The sequence below is a fragment of the Gouania willdenowi genome, chromosome 19, assembly GCF_900634775.1.
Source record: "Gouania willdenowi chromosome 19, fGouWil2.1, whole genome shotgun sequence".
In the NCBI taxonomy this organism is placed as follows: Eukaryota; Metazoa; Chordata; class Actinopteri; order Blenniiformes; family Gobiesocidae; genus Gouania; species Gouania willdenowi.
The window spans coordinates 7,221,550-7,237,389 of NC_041062.1; the positions used below are offsets into that span (position 1 = coordinate 7,221,550).

General features: G+C 37.3%; 2 protein-coding genes across 2 annotated transcripts; both read right to left on the bottom strand.

Annotated features, from left to right (window-relative positions):
- Positions 1-244: 244 nt before the first annotated feature.
- On the bottom strand, positions 245-6,998 carry bub3 (BUB3 mitotic checkpoint protein). The gene is made up of 8 exons (XM_028476084.1): positions 6,821-6,998; positions 5,081-5,275; positions 4,931-5,000; positions 4,041-4,192; positions 3,790-3,948; positions 2,275-2,452; positions 1,863-2,079; positions 245-443 (listed from the first exon to the last, which is right to left on the bottom strand). Exons 2-8 carry the CDS (start codon positions 5,273-5,275, stop codon positions 434-436), a joined length of 981 nt encoding a protein of 326 aa, XP_028331885.1. The 5' UTR covers positions 6,821-6,998; the 3' UTR covers positions 245-433.
- Positions 6,999-10,878: 3,880 nt separating this feature from the next.
- Positions 10,879-12,806, bottom strand: hmx3b (H6 family homeobox 3b). Its single transcript, XM_028476085.1, has 2 exons — positions 12,320-12,806; positions 10,879-11,519 (listed from the first exon to the last, which is right to left on the bottom strand). Exons 1-2 carry the CDS (start codon positions 12,603-12,605, stop codon positions 10,900-10,902), a joined length of 906 nt encoding a protein of 301 aa, XP_028331886.1. The 5' UTR covers positions 12,606-12,806; the 3' UTR covers positions 10,879-10,899.
- Between the last annotated feature and the right edge of the window lie 3,034 nt (positions 12,807-15,840).

Here is a 15,840-nt window from a genome sequence, read left to right on the forward strand (position 1 = left end):
GTCACTGTCTGAGGGCAAGTGCAGCCTTCAGCCAGAAATGAGGATCATCGCCTTCCTTCAACACATCATCAACAATAACAACCTCTCCTGTCTCGACACATTCCAGACATTTCTCAGGTTTTATTTTACACAACGTAACCTTTGAGACAAATGTGACCAAAGTTTGAGGGACATGTTCAATGCAAATGTGTCACTGTGCTCAGGTCACGGTGGGAGGTGGAAACGCAATGAAAAACCAAATAGAAAATTCTGAAAAAGTTGTATTTTAATAATAGATAGAGAGTGTGTGGGACGAATACATATATTCAACAAACAAGAGAAAAAATGTTTTGAGGACAAACCTATAGGAATGAACTGTAAGAAACACTGAAACCAAACTGGATACCAGCAGATAAACCCAATGTGATGCAGAAGGAAACTGTCTGTGGTGCGTTCAGGTCGACCTGTAAACAGAAAACAGTCAGTGTTAATAATTAAATCAGTATCAATCATAGTCATGTCTTCAATGTGAGACATGTACTGCATTTATAGCTCGTCACACTGGAATGAATAAGAAAGCTTTGTTACTAATTAATGTCTTTTGGAGTCATTTCTATCAACTTTGAGACTCATGCACATAAATGATCCCTCAATGTGTTTGAAATCTACATTTTTTTTGTAGATTTCAGCCAACCAGCGATAGCCTATCGTCGCTAACACTGTTGAGCGTAGATGCCCCTACGGTGTGATTCTGACCCTCTACACAGTGTTTCAACCAAACAGCGTAGGGGGCTTTTCTGTTTCTGTTTTTAATCGGTACCGTCATAATAATTGTTGCACACTTAGACTTCCAGGCGTGCACGGATTGTTGTCACTCTTTAATCTACACAACCGAGAAACAAATACATCAGCCGCACCGTCTATTTACTACAGCTGATTTGCTCGGATGCTCCGGTTTTTACCTGAGAACCCCTGTAGCCACTTAGCTGCCCCCGATTTTGCCTGTGGGCATCCTCTGCTTGGTAAAAAAACAAAAAAACTAAAAACTTTATTTCACAAAGTTCGGCTGTCAGAGGGTTATAAATTTAAAAATGACGCTGTGAAAAGTTGCACTTGTGGTATTGCGCTCCCATAGAGTCTACGGTGAAATGGAATTTCACTTCCAGCTTAGTTTAGGTGGCGTTCACTTCCTTAGACGTTATGCAGTTATTCCCAAAGAAGCGGTGGACAGTCTTGATGCTGCATTTCCAGGAAATTAAAAAAATAATACATTTGGACGTCTTACTACAGATCTTTGCACGATCCTTGCAAGACTTTGCTACCATGACAACAATCAGATGCCTTTAACCTCATCAAACCAGTACGAGTTCTGGTTTGATGAGGTTAAAGGTCAAACATGTCAATCTCCACAAACGTGCGTTTAAAGTGCTTTTTATTGCGTATGCAGCTTCTAAATCACCTCTCGTTCCTATTTGCAAAGGTTTTATATAAAAGTCTTTGTTATTTGGTTTGAGGAAACTGTTCCAGCTTCACTGTTGGAAAGCAAATGGGCTAAAGAACAGTTATTTGTAAACACTAATAAATACTGTTATTTTCCCGGAAATGTGAAATTCATAGCACATGTTTAAGCGGTAAAGATTTACTATGGATTAAACATTATTGTTTGGCAGTTTTCCACTTGTCTGATCTGTGGATATTTACAACAAGCACAAAGCAAGGTTTTCATGCTCTCCTCTTTCAGCCGTCGGATATTGAAAAGTGGCGGGTGGTGAAGATATGGATCAGCATATGCTGCAGCTAGACGAGAATTTTCTAAACAGAAACGCAAACAGATTAAAAGAACATCCAGCTGCTATGCTCAGGGAGAGAGAAAGTAGACCCACTTGGGTTTGGTCTCTGCATCGGTGACTTGGCGGATGAAGATGGCGTCCTCGGGGTGGTTGATGTCTCCTTTTTCGTGCATGTAGGAGGATGCGATGGCGAGCATGGTGCCGTCGTTGCTGAAGGCTAGCGACGCGATGCTAGTGGGGTAGCGGTGGAACTGACACAGGCGCTTCTTGTTGAAGGGATCCCAGATGTTCACGAAGCCGTCGGAGCCACCTGTTTCAAGGACAGGCTCAAGGTCAACTTCAAATGGATTCTATTGTTATTGCACTGAGATACCAATCTGCTCGTAACAGAGTTCTTCATGCAACACATGGCAGCTCAATGACAAAGGTTGAGGAAACCCATTAAACTCTGGGAGATACGATTGAGGAGAAAATTAATATGATTATAAAAATCTAAAGTTTTTACCTGTGGCAAAAGTGTTGTGAATGCTGTGAAATGAGATGGCATTAACGGGGTACACTTGCTCGATCCCGTCCTCCTTCAGCCTGTGGCACTTGAAGGCATATTTCTTCTTCTGAACTTCCTGGCTTGGGTCCAGGTATTCCACGGCAACTCGCCCTTCGATTGAACTCAAGACGTAACCCTGAGGGCGAGGCAACAAAATGGTGTTTATTTAGACACATTGGCTACGTTTACATGAGCTTTAACTCCCCTTTAATTCAGAATAAAAGTGTAATTCTCTTTAAAAAGATTAAAAATCACCTTATAAACATCTAATTCTGAATGAAAACGGCCATTCGGAATTAAACTTTGAAGTACGTGGCTGCTTTGTTTTGATTTTAGTTCCGAATGGAATAATTCCTTAATCTTGTATACAAGTTCATTCCGCTTTAAATTAATTTCTGTCATTCTGCGCTAGCTCATCCTGTGGTGATGACTACGCTGGTGACGACATAATCCCAGATGGCCGTCAGAAGCAAGCGTTAGACTTGGGCCAAGGCTGTTTTTTTAATAAGAGCCTTAGAAGACGTGAATATAATGAAAAGACGGAAGCAAGTACAGTTTTCTATCTCCCTTCTACTTCTCAGCGGACGAAAGTGAATCAGTGTTATTGTCGAGCTACTGCTTCAATACTACAATCAAAAATAAAAGTAAAAATAGTTCTTATGTGGTCTTCTATGTTGTAGCCAAAACGTGAAGGCGATTAAACGTGTTTTCCATGTAAACCTCAATTCCGATTTACTATTTCCATGTAAACACGAAGCACAAACTTTCATTCTGAATTATTTAATTGCAAATACATAATTCAGAATTAAAATAAACATGTAACCATGGTCAATGCATCTGTAGCGTCAAGCTTCTCACTATTGTGATGTACTGTATGGGAATGTAGGTCCTTTGATTTTCTGTGATCGTAGAAAAGTTGATTTCGCGTTCTGAAACGATAAAAGCAACTAGCCCCTTTTTTCCTCTGTCTTTATTTCAAATCAGGCCCCATCATGACACGAAAAGGCCTCACAAGCAAGTTTTTACACACATTTTATCACACACTTACACGCATGAAAACCTGCATGATTGAATGTTGCTGTGTGTTACGGTGAGAGTAGTGATTGTTCGCATTATCCTGTGATTGACAATGAATGCAGAACTTCCTCTGAAATGTATTTTTAATGTGGTGACATGTCATAGAAGCATCGACAATCACACGGCTACATGTGGTTTCAGGCCACGTGCGTTAAAACAGTGGCTGAGGGTTCAGCAGTGTGGCTAACATTGCTCTTGGTACATAATCTCGGCGTAATTTCAGAAGCTTATAAATGTAAAATGAATGACAGTTGTTGAATCTATTATCCATATTTAGCATGTTTGGTACAATTTCAGAAAAATCATCTAAACAGGTTAATATAATAAAATCAAATGGAAATAGAAAAGTGTAACGTGAATTTTGGGTGATTTCAAATGAGAAGATTTAAAGAGCACCTGTTTGTTTGGAAAGGCTCTGATGCAGCGGGTCTGGTACTTAAGACTGGACTCTCTTCTTTGTAGCACGTAGCCCATGTTCCTTAGATCCCAGACTAGGACTCGTCTTCCAGCTGTGCCAATGATCAGCCTGTCTCCAGCTACAGAGAGGGTGTACACCTTTAACAGAAAGCACACACTGTAAAAAAACGCCACACGGTGATGGACTTTTCACTGTGTTATCAACAAGCATACTGACTATCTATTCATACCTTCTCAGGCTGTGTGAAGGTACCAGCATTGCAGGGTGTTCGAGGATCCCACAGGCGGACAGATCTGTCCCAACTGCCTGTTACCATGACGTTGACCTCTGGACAGTATTCCACACAACGAATGGGGGCATCGTGCATCCCAACTATGGTATCTAAAAACAGAACAATGAAGAAAATACAAGAATAAACACACCTATTGACTTTTTAAAGAGACAAATTATAATAATGAACTGCAAGCATTTAATACAAAGGTGTCAAACTCATTTTAGTTCAGGGGCCAAATACGGGTAAGTGGGCTGCATTCAACATTACTGCTACTTTGCATTTACATGTATAAACAATAGAAATATATGTAGAATATAAGGCACCGATGATATCCAAGCAATAGGTGACAGGTAGTGACAATATTGATTTAATTTGAGGAAATCTTGTCAAATAATTTAAGGATTGAGCAGAATTTTTGAAAATATTTGGTTTCTTTCAACAATTTCCGAGTAAAATTACTTCCATCGTGTTCTACAAACGGGGAAAACTGCCAACCCCTGCAAATACTGTAGAGTTTCATCAAATGTTTTGACAAATTCAATTTATTAAGTGTATTGTTTTTATTTGGATATGATGTATTGATTTCAAGAAATAATTCTCATGAAAACTTTCTTTTTTTTTTAATATATTGCCAAAATTCCTAAATTTAAGTTCCTGTGGAAATTTGCCAGATACGTATTTTACGCCCCTTTGCAACCCTACTGAGATATCCACACCTAAATTATTTGGTAATTCACACTATTTTCACTTTCCCCTGCGGGCCGATTTGGATGTTTCAAAGTGCCAGATTTGGCCCCCAGGCCTCGAGTTTGACACATGACTTAATATGTCATTTTAAAACAAACCTTGGTCAGTGTTCAAATCGTGTGTTTTCAGCTGTGCATCTAAACCGCCACTCCAAGCGTGTGTCGGGTCCTGCATGCAAGCAAACATTTGCAATTACACAGGGAAACAAAACGTTTTAAAATGGTAAAATGATCAAAGCTGCTGCTCACATAAAAAGCACAGTCAAGAACCGGAGCGGTGTGCTGATACTTCATCCGCATGGTGTTCCCTCCGACATCATAAAGGCGGACCGTAGAGTCCCAGGATGAAACCAGGAGGAACTGAGTGGCGCTGGAGCTAAATTTCACGGCAGAGATGCTGTCCTCTGGTGCCTGGTTCAGCTTGTATTCATTTGAGCCGGTCATCTAACGAAAAGAAACATCAATCAATAGATAAGGTTAAAAAATAAGATTTTTTATTGACCTCCTCTGGAAGTCCACGTGTTAAAGCAGCTTGGTACAGTATAAATACAGGAAACGATTGGAATACAAAATAAAGCAGATATTCAGAATTTTTTACCAATTGTTCTGTGATTATTCAACTGAAACACTGTAATATTGTATTTTGATCAGATTATACTTTTTGAGATATGGCTAATTTAGTGTGGGCGGGGGCTAAGTGTCGATTTCCACACGTCCTTATTTTTCTTCCATTTTCAGCTTCCAATATCTCAGGAACTACACCACATAGGAAACTGAAATTTGGTATAATAATACAGCTCCACCTACTCTCTCAGAATATACAAAAAGTTCTGCTACACATCCTATCTGGTGGACATGCCAGATCCTCAAATTTGGAAAAAAGCTTTTCTGGGTTTTGTTTAGGCCTTCAGTAAAAACTTAGCATATGTCTCAGCTCCGTCATTTCATCAGCTTTGAGCTATGTACATAGACTAATCACATAATGAATCACATATATGCATTGGTTCTTGGGTGACAGTCTCTTGAATGACAAAAAAAATACTCTTTTTTTTTTTTTACACTACATTCGTTGGCCCCTAACTGCATGTAGGAATGTAAAAAATTAAATCTGATCTCTTTTTTTTTTATTTTTAGTAAAAAGGTGACTTTTTCTTGAGATATAAAACTATTTTTCTTTATGCAACTTTATGCATTTTTATTCTGGACCCCAACTTTGGGTTATTTTACCATTTACGAATATTAAAAATTATATACTTGAGGCCATAGTAGCTTGCCTCTGTATCTTATAATAATTTATTAGTTTTTCCACTAGTAACAAACAAAATATAAAAACCATATGATTGCATCAGGAAAAACATAATTTGGAACACATTTCTCACGTTCTACATTTTAAATCAAACATCTCAGGTGATGGAAACAACAAAGCACATGTGACCAGATAGAATAATATCATAGGGAAAATTAGCACTTTATCAGGCTTTTAGGAAGACAAATTCATTAGATTTGGGTGTTTTTTCTGTTACCAAAACACACCTTCAGACGTCTAAGTGTAGACCTTGAATCTGGTTTTATTTTTCATACAGCAAATTAAAAGAAAAACATAACAATCATTTTAAGGGAACATAATATTTTGAGGCTTCCCCTCACCTGTTAATCGTCATACATTAGTGATTTCAAAATAAAAGTCTGCGAGTTGTGCGGTCACGCTGCATTAGGAAAAGAGTGTAACACTCTTTGGATTGTTTTTGTATTATTTTATGAAGGTTTGGGTCGTAAATTAAACAAATCGAAAATATCCAGGACCAAGATACACATCCCGGGTGAGTTGTAAGATCATTATACTCTTTTTACGCCCTTTACGTTAAATATTTGTGAAATTCACGCTGCTATTTCCAGCATTTAGACGGAGCCCTCTTGTCGGGTTAAACCGGTGTAGCTAGCTTACTAGAGCTATCAACTAGCCTATGTTTACCGTTTCACTCCACTTACCGCTTCAGCTTTGTGTTGTTAACGCTCAGTTAAATCGCTGGTGTAAAATGGAGACACTAAATCCCGGTGTAGAATGAATATATAATAAAGAGAGCGGAAACAGTCCTGTGTAGAGTACTGTTGCTGTTAGCTCCGCTGGAAGCTAAAGCTACACTAGAGTGGGCGCTGATTGGTTGAAACGAACGTTCAAGTGCGCGCCTGCGATTTGATTGGCTTATTGTTAGCGGAGCCACGTTATTTGTTCCTGGTTAGGTCACGTGGTACGAGTCGGCACAGCCTCCCATTCAAGGTTATAACAAATATTCAACATAAAGTCTTCGGGTCAAATCCGGCCGCCGAGACCTTACAATCCGGACCAGGAGTTGCTTATTAAACCTTTATGTTACTTATCAATGATATAATTTAAGCAGCACGTTACTAGAAAGCTTAGTATGTTTCTCCACTTTAAAAGTTTAGCTGTTTTGATACATTACTCATATTTAAAGTGATTTTCGTCTTCTTCTAATTCTTCTCATTTTTACTGAGTATGGGTTTTCTGGTGAATTACTATCGATGGCTCATATTTTATCAGTAATTAGTTGTAAAAATTGGGGGGGGGGGGGGTGAGAAAATAAATTTCCGGACCCTTAACAACACGAGGTTGAAACCAGGGCCGTGCTGTAAATGTCATACGAACGTACTACTCATACTAAGTGTGACGTGAAAATTAGTACGTAGTGCGTTCACATTATAAAGCAGAAAAAATTGAGTATACGAGAAATACCCGTGTATATATACTATATGGGGACATTTTTAAAGTATGCACGGTGAGCACACTAGTCATACTATATATATATATATATATATATATATATATATATATATATATATATATATATATATATATATAAAGGCCTTTATATATATATGTTATCTATGAGTCCTACTCGACAACCCCATGATGCATTGCGAACAGAAAAATGTAAAATCGTCCTGGGACAGGCTTTTCAAAATAAAATCATCTCCTCTCGTCTTCCAGAAGTTTAATGCATTTGTGAAGAGGGCTCTCGTTTTGCAGTTGCACAATGGCGGGTCTCCAAATGTTTTCCGCAACTTTTATGAATCAAATGAGCGCATGTTGATATTCTACTGGGTCACTTTCTCACTTAAAATGTTTTCAGAACTTTAAAAGGTGGATAATCAACAGACATTTAGCCTCAGTGTGCTTCAGGTTTTTGGTTCCAAATGCATCCTGGGAAACTTGGAAGTATAGACACTTGCGACTGACGTCACGCCACATTGACCCAGCGCCATCTTGGAAGATGAAGGCCCTATACGAATGCACCTGCGTGGGTGTGTTTACTTGAATAATAGTGTCATTTTTTCACTTATTGAAAACAGCCCATGTGCTAAACGATTGTCGAAGGTCGTCTCCAGTTGGCCTCAGTATGTTGGAGAAACTGGGTCTGATCGGCGGGAATGAACCCTATCGTTCCTGTTGACAAATGGAATGAAGATGTTAATTAAGATGGCTAATTTTTCATAATGAATCTGTAATATGAGCATGCTGGTTTTTCAGAATCTGAGCTATTTTATTGACGACATACATTTGTGTGAAGAATAGATCTGCACACTTGGATCAATGAAAAAAAAACAAAACAATTTAGTTAATTTAGATTAATATTATTTCCTGAAGAAAGACTTGTGTACTCCAGTCCCATGCTGTGTTAGAACACCCAAGTTCACCATCACTGTGGGCTCTCTGCTTCGCTAAAACGTTTCCTGCGGTGGCTTGTTCTTCCGTCATGGTACATCACGTGACCTGTGGGAACGCTCATCATCCTAATCATACTTGTTGTATATATTGAGTTTGTACTATAGTACAGAGTGTGACATTTCCAACACAGCTCAGCATTCTTTATCAGATTTATGGTGATTTTGATTTTATGGCAATTTTTCAGTCTGTGGAAATGGGACCCTTTCAAATGTAAAGAATACTGTATTGCAAAGCTATTATAGTGAATATGGAACCGAGCTGACTTCTTGCATTTTCTCTGGCCATAGCTGCTCATGAAATATCAATCGTCTGCAGAGTAACAAAACTATTAAATAACCATTTCTTAGTGTGCAACCCTGGCACATAATCAGTCAATTTATTTGGATGAATAGAAACTAAAAAGCAATGTTTCATTGATTTTGAAGATTTATGTTTCTACATTCGAGTATAGCTTTTGTATGATCTTATATACTCACATATATTAAACACACAAGTATTTTTCTAAAGCAAGGAAATACCTTATAAAAAAGGTTTGTTGAAACATTTGTGTGTGAGAGCATATATATATATATATATATATATATAGTATTATTCAATGACTATTGTTGTATTATTTATATATATATATATAAAATTCAACCAGAAAATGCACTCACCAACTGTTTTCCTTAATTTAATCACTCCACTTTTGTTGCAATAAAGTCCAGGATGTCATATGAAGAAAAAAAACACATCCACTTAAGAAAACTACAGAAAAAAAAACCCTTTCAAGATACATGAGCACAGCTAGAAAAGTAATTAATTTACTTATTTTGAGTACAGACCTATATTTTGTACTGTGGTAATTAGAGTACCCATAGAAAACCTATGAGAACATGCAATCCAACATAAGGTCCTGCAGGTCAACCTATCTACCTGTTTAAATCATTATTTTAGCCACAATGGTATCCTGGACCTGCTTAATGAGTTATAATCTCTCCATAAAAACATAGATTGTTTGTTCATCTAAACTGAATAAATAATATATATAAATAAATGTAAAATTGCTTTCATCATCCACACAATAAAGAATTTCCTATTTTTATTCCACACAAGGAAAGAGTTTCACCTTTTTAAATCAAACATCCATGTGGTTTGATTTTTTTTTTTTTTCTTGCAATAGTCTACAAACAAGTTGGAATAAGAAACAATAATGCATGAAAAAAAATATCTTCAATACTCAAAACAAGCCTTTACTGAGTTTAAAATCATATAATTCATATAATTTAATCACAATATTGGAGGAAATCATACAAAAAGCCAGCTATTTCATTAAAAATGACCTGTTTCACCTGAATCACATGATTGTCCTAACATATAGGGTGGTGCCCCCCCCACCCCAAAAAAAATAAATAAGATGTTTGACAGTAAAAATATGCACCTTAATGCCAACAATATTGCACAATGTATAGGAAATAATAATTAGAAATAAAAATAATTTGACATTTTAATTGGGTAACACAGACAATCAATTCTTCAAAAATACATATACAGTAACCCTGATTAAGTTAATGGATTTAAACAGTGGTTCTCAACCTTTTTTGGAACGTGACCCCATTTCTATATCAGTGTTTTGACCCCAACAACATTTTTCTTTTTGTCTAGAATTAGTCTTTGATCACATGTGTTACAGTGTTACAAACACAGAGTTAGTGACACATTGCACTACCACAGATAGTTTTATACTGTATTTTATATGAACTAGATTTTTATTTGAGAAAGTGAACGTATAGAATACAGTTGTTTGAGGTCGTGTGTGGTGTTTTAATTTGAACAACCATAATAACTTTAAAAATGTTTTTATTTTAATCAGTTTCTTTTGTCAACTACTAGAAATTCCATTTTTTTTTTTTTTTTCTTCTAGAATTACATTTTGATCAAGGTTGTGATATTGTGTTCTGAGTAGCCTGGATTAGTGCACAAGGTAAAAATTAAAGTGACAAGATGCACCAATTCAGACATTTTTATACTGTATTTTATTTGAACTATAGATTTATATTGGAGTGTGAGATTGTGTGTGGTGTTTTAATTTGAAAAAGAATAATAACTTAATTATTTTAATCAGTTTTTTTTTTTTTTTTGGTCAACTTATAAAAATTCCACGTGACCCCAAGATGGGGTCACGACCCCAAGGTTGAAAAACACTGGATTAAAATATATATTTGCACATTTACAACAATATCACTAAGGTAATAATAATAATAATAATAATAATAATCTACTGATGCTACAAAATGTACAAAAGTTGTTTGTTTTCCTGGTGTAAAAGCACGTGTACCAGCTGTTACACTGGTCTGAGCAGTGGTACTGGTGGTACTGGCGTCACTGGTACTGAGTGTGAATAGTACATGTGATGATGGGGGAAAGCCAGCACGGACTGGCCAACCTGGGAGTTCGTAGCGGAACTCGCGCTCACGTCCACGGCTCCGCTCTCGTGGTAAATAATCGGCACGCGCACAATCCTCTGCGCAGCCGCGTGGCTCAGGTTGGCGGCCTCGAGCTCGGCGGCCAGCTGCCGTTTCCACTTGTTCCTCCGGTTCTGGAACCAGATCTTCACCTGGGTCTCCGTCAGGTGGAGGGACGCGGCCAGGCCGGCCCGCTCCGAGCTGCTCAGGTACCGCTTCAGGTCGAAGGTGGACTCCAGCTGGAACACCTGGCCCCTGGAGAACACCGTGCGGGTTTTCTTCTTCCGACACGGCTTCTTGTCGGAGTCCAGCTCGTCCGGTTTCCTCCTCCAGTCCTCCTCTTCCTCTTCCTCCAGGTCCAGGTCTTTCTTTGGTTCTTCTGCGTCACTTTCATCCATTAACATCTCGTCCTCTTTGGTTTCTTCATGGCTTTTCTGGACATCCGGGGATCGTCTTTCTGCTGCTGGTGATCCATCCCCCAGGTGCACCTTCTCTGACCCTACATTAAGACAATATTACAAATATAAATATTAAATAGTTAAATTAAACAAATATTAAATAAGTCAATTAAATAAATCTTTTTTTTAACTTTCTTTTTCTTATAAATATTAAAGAAATCAATTATAAATATTACTTTTTAGTTTTTCTTTCTCCCTTTCTTTTTTTCCTTCTAAATATGAAATCTATCATTTGAACATTAAAACCAGTTCGAGTAAGTGAAAAATAATGCCATAATTCACAACAAAAGTAAAAGTATACGCCAATAGTTATTTATTTATTTATTTATTATAATAATAATAATTATTTTTTACTGTGCATTTTTTTTTTTTTTTAAAGGCTAAAAATATTAGTTTTTTTCTTATCAAATTACACTTGACCATTAAACCCAGTTCAATTAAGTGAAAATAATGCCATATTTCACAAGAAGAGTTAATGTCTACACCTCTACAGTTATTATTTATTTATTTTTTACTAATGTGTGCATTTAAAACAAAAAAGGCTTAAAATATTTTATTTTAATTTTAACATTAGAAATATAAATGTTCAGGCTTTTAAACATCTGAATTGTTTAAAAATATTTCATTTTTTGTTGCATGCATTATTTAGTTGTTTTTCCCCCTCTATAAACACCGCTTATACTAAACGACCATAATTGACTATTTTTCTGTTCTTATCACCACAACAAACATTATAATTAGCCTATAAAAGAGACACGTTTCTGTTTACTGATTTATTTATTTTGTTACGTTATTGAAATCTGTAAATACTAGTTGTTGAAAGCAATATAAAGCATCTGACCTGTCCTGTAGTGCGTCCCCAGCGCGTATGGGTACCACCAGGCCGACGCTCTCTCCAGATACTGCGCTGATAATCCGTATCTCTGCGCTGGCAACTCAAACCTGGGGAAGGACAGATCAGTGAGCCTGGAGAAGAAGCTTCCATCCAACACTCCTTTGGACGAAATGATGTTGTTGTAGTTTTTCAGCCTGGGTGCAGGTTTGTCCTCGATGTTGAGCAGGTTCTTTATGGAGAACGGTGAGTCCTTTGCGGACTCACGAGACACTTGAGTTTCAGAGTCTGCCATCCCCGCTCACTTATTAATGTAAACCACCATTAAAAGAAGAATAAATATAGTTTTTTTTTTGTGTGTGTGTGTGTGTGTGTGTGTGTGTTAAAAATGTCTATAAAGCGAGGAAAGCTTTTGGAAAGTTGGATGTTCCGGATGGTTTTGAGGAGCGCAGAGATCAGCGCGTCAAAACGTGCGCAGGATTGTGATGAAGGAATCAAAGGGACATCCCACTTAAAAACGCGCCGTATCGGTCTCTGCTATTGGGCAGCACGACAGCAAATGGGATTAGAGATAACAGTAAAAAAAAAAAAAAAAAAAAAAAAAAAACACACACACACACACACGGGGCTGTGACAGGAAGTGACTTTTCCCAGTCACAAGGACGCGCAAACGTTTCGGCTCAGGGCCCCAGTGCGCGTGCATGCAGCCACTTATCATCCAATTAGGATGAAGAGGAAACGACTGTCTCAGGGGTTTGGCAATAATGGCAATATTTCAAATGAAATTGTAGAAACTATACACTTAATAAAAAGACAAGAATCGGAAATGACACGTCATTTGTTTATGGACACCGTGCGTAAAATGCGCAAAAACCAAAGGATGGCTTTCTCATTTTTAAACCTCAAATAGACCCATTAATGGCCCACGTGACGAGTGACGTGACGTCACAAGCTGGAGGCAAAAACAGGAAATGCCGCTGGCTAAGGACTGAAGGCTAGTAATGTTGCAGCTTAGAATGTCGTCATGTTGTGTGTTTGAATAGGAAAAATAACGTTACTGGACGTAAATTAAAGTTTTATAGGACTCCAGCGAGCGCTCGTGCCTCCAGGCTAAACCCCGCCCAACAAAATACGTCACAATGTTTACAAACAATCAAAGGGTCTATACTGACATTAGAAATAGTTTTAAAAACTAACTTCTAATGCAGCGGTTTCAAAGTCATAGTTCAGGGGCCAAATACGGACCAGTTTGAGCTTAATTGGGCCACAAATTTTAGGTTGAGAAGGAGTAATTTCAACATTAATGTGCCCTGGTTTGCAATTCTATGATGTATAAAGTATATCAATCCCTTCAGGATCTTCACTTAAATTTCCCTGAATTTGGGGAAATTTCGTGGAATGATTTGCTGAAAATTTGTCAGACTTTGGAAAAATTAGTTGTTCTTTTAACAATTTAAGATAAAAAATGACTGCTTGTCAGGTAATATAAGAAGTACAAAACTGAGCTCTGCAAATATTGTGAGATTTGATAATTTTTTTTTTGTCTTTGGAGGGGCTGAGATATCTACAACTTAGTAATTTACAAAATGTTTCACGCTTTTTCTATCATTTTTACTTTCTCGAACAGGCCGAATTTGATGGTATAAGGGGCCGGTTTTGGCCCCCGGGCCTTGAGTTTGACACATGTTCTAAAGTTCCTGCATCCATGTTTCACATTTTAAACATATTTCAATATGAATAAAATAAGTGTTGTGGAGTAAATTTCTGTTTGAATCCCTTGTTGCTTTGCTTTAGAAATATGATAATGAATGTTTATAATAGTCATGTTTTTCTAACCTAATGCAACAATAACATATATGTATGATGGAGGTTGTGGTTTGAATAAATATGTTGAACTTCTGTTCATTAGGAAATGTGCTCAGCTACAGATCTCAGTGTAATTGTGTTTTGTGAGGAAGTGCTGGGGGCACACATCGAACTGAATGCTCATCAATGTGATAAAGTCTTTTTTGGATCATCTTTGTGCTGCTAACACTGATGGCAGCAGGTACAGTATGTGTGAGGCTCAGGGACGGACATTGTTGTGCTTATTTGAGGATGTTTTTATTAAAAGGATCAGGAGAGAGATTCGGTATTGTCTCTCTAAGCTCATAAGTACACTTTTAAAAAGAAAATGCGGGACGATACTGTACATAGTGCGACAAGTTATCATAATATTTAAAATGTCACAATATGTACAGTATATTGGAGTGGAATCGAGATGGGATCAGTTTAAATATGACCAGATTTAAAGTCAAATTAAAGCTCTTTTTCTTATTATCGCCTATTGCAGGGGTTCACAACCTTGGGGTCAGGACCCTATTTGGGGTCATGAGATACTGAGAAGGGGTCACCAAATGCCTTAGAAAAACTAAGAATATTTTTTGAACAATTTGAGCCCATTTTTGCTTATTTTTATCCCTTTTCTGCAACTACACCAAACCTGCCATATTTTAACCTATTTTTATCACTTTTTCTTGCCATATTTCTGCTCCTTTGACGCATTTTTGCCACATTACTCCCATTTCTGCAACACTTCCATCAAATATCAATACTTTTTCTGCACATTTTTGCCATTTTTAAACCCTTTCTACCACTTTTCCTAATGTTGCATATATATCTTGACCCATTATTGTCACTTTTAACCTTTTGTCACCATATTTCATGCTTATTTACTATTCACAATGTCATGCCATTATAATCTAATTGTTCCAATATTTACGCATCAAACAACCACATTTCTGTGGTTTTTAAAATCCCATTTCACCACCTTTTCTATCATTTTTGGACACTTTGAACCCACTTTATTCCTGATTAAAATAAGAATAAAAATGTTGAACCACTGGTCTGGTGTTGTATTGTGAACTCAGTGCATCATCCTCCCATAGTGTCAACGTCTAAAATAAATGACCTGATTTTTCTTCAAGATTTATCATCAACAACCCAATCGAGTCTGAATATACAGAGGATTCATCATCAGACAAATTGAATTTGCTCAACCTATAAATATGCAGCGAGTCCTTTGGGCTCGTGGAGCTCTCTGAGTTCTAAAGGACAACAAAGTGTTTGGAGAAAAGCTCCTTGAATACTGCCATAATTAGAAGGTCTGATAGCTGTGGTTAAACATGGGGGCGGAGAGAGAAAGAGAGAGAGGGAGCTGATTTTTTTTACTCCCCAAGCCTTAGAATAAACAGTCAGTACTAGGGCTGAATGAATAATTGCATTTGCGATGTTATCGCAATATCATAAAATGCGATTTTCTAAAAAAAAAAATCACAATTAGATTATTTTCCAAAATCGTTCAGCCCTAGTCTGTACCTGTGTTTTGTGTTCATTATAATCATCCAGAGAGGAAATTATTTTCTGAACTTTTTTCAAACAATTTGGCTGAATTTTGTATTCCCATTTGTCAATATGTCGAAAACCCTGATATGTTTAGGATTCAGGAGCAACGCTTATTTATGATTTAAATGCCATTAAGAAATGATTAC

Bases quoted from the DNA above. Each gene is read 5' to 3' on its own strand.
- bub3 (XM_028476084.1), bottom strand. From the start codon at position 5,275: ATGACCGGCTCAAATGAATACAAGCTGAACCAGGCACCAGAGGACAGC. The intron at 5,001-5,080 runs GTGAGCAGCAGC...GCTTGCATGCAG, and splicing joins TTCTTGACTGTGCTTTTTAT to GACCCGACACACGCTTGGAG. The intron at 2,453-3,789 runs GTGCTCTTTAAA...CCTCGCCCTCAG, and splicing joins GAGCCTTTCCAAACAAACAG to GGTTACGTCTTGAGTTCAAT.
- hmx3b (XM_028476085.1), bottom strand. From the start codon at position 12,605: ATGGCAGACTCTGAAACTCAAGTGTCTCGTGAGTCCGCAAAGGACTCA. The intron at 11,520-12,319 runs GTCAGATGCTTT...GTCTTAATGTAG, and splicing joins GGGGACGCACTACAGGACAG to GGTCAGAGAAGGTGCACCTG.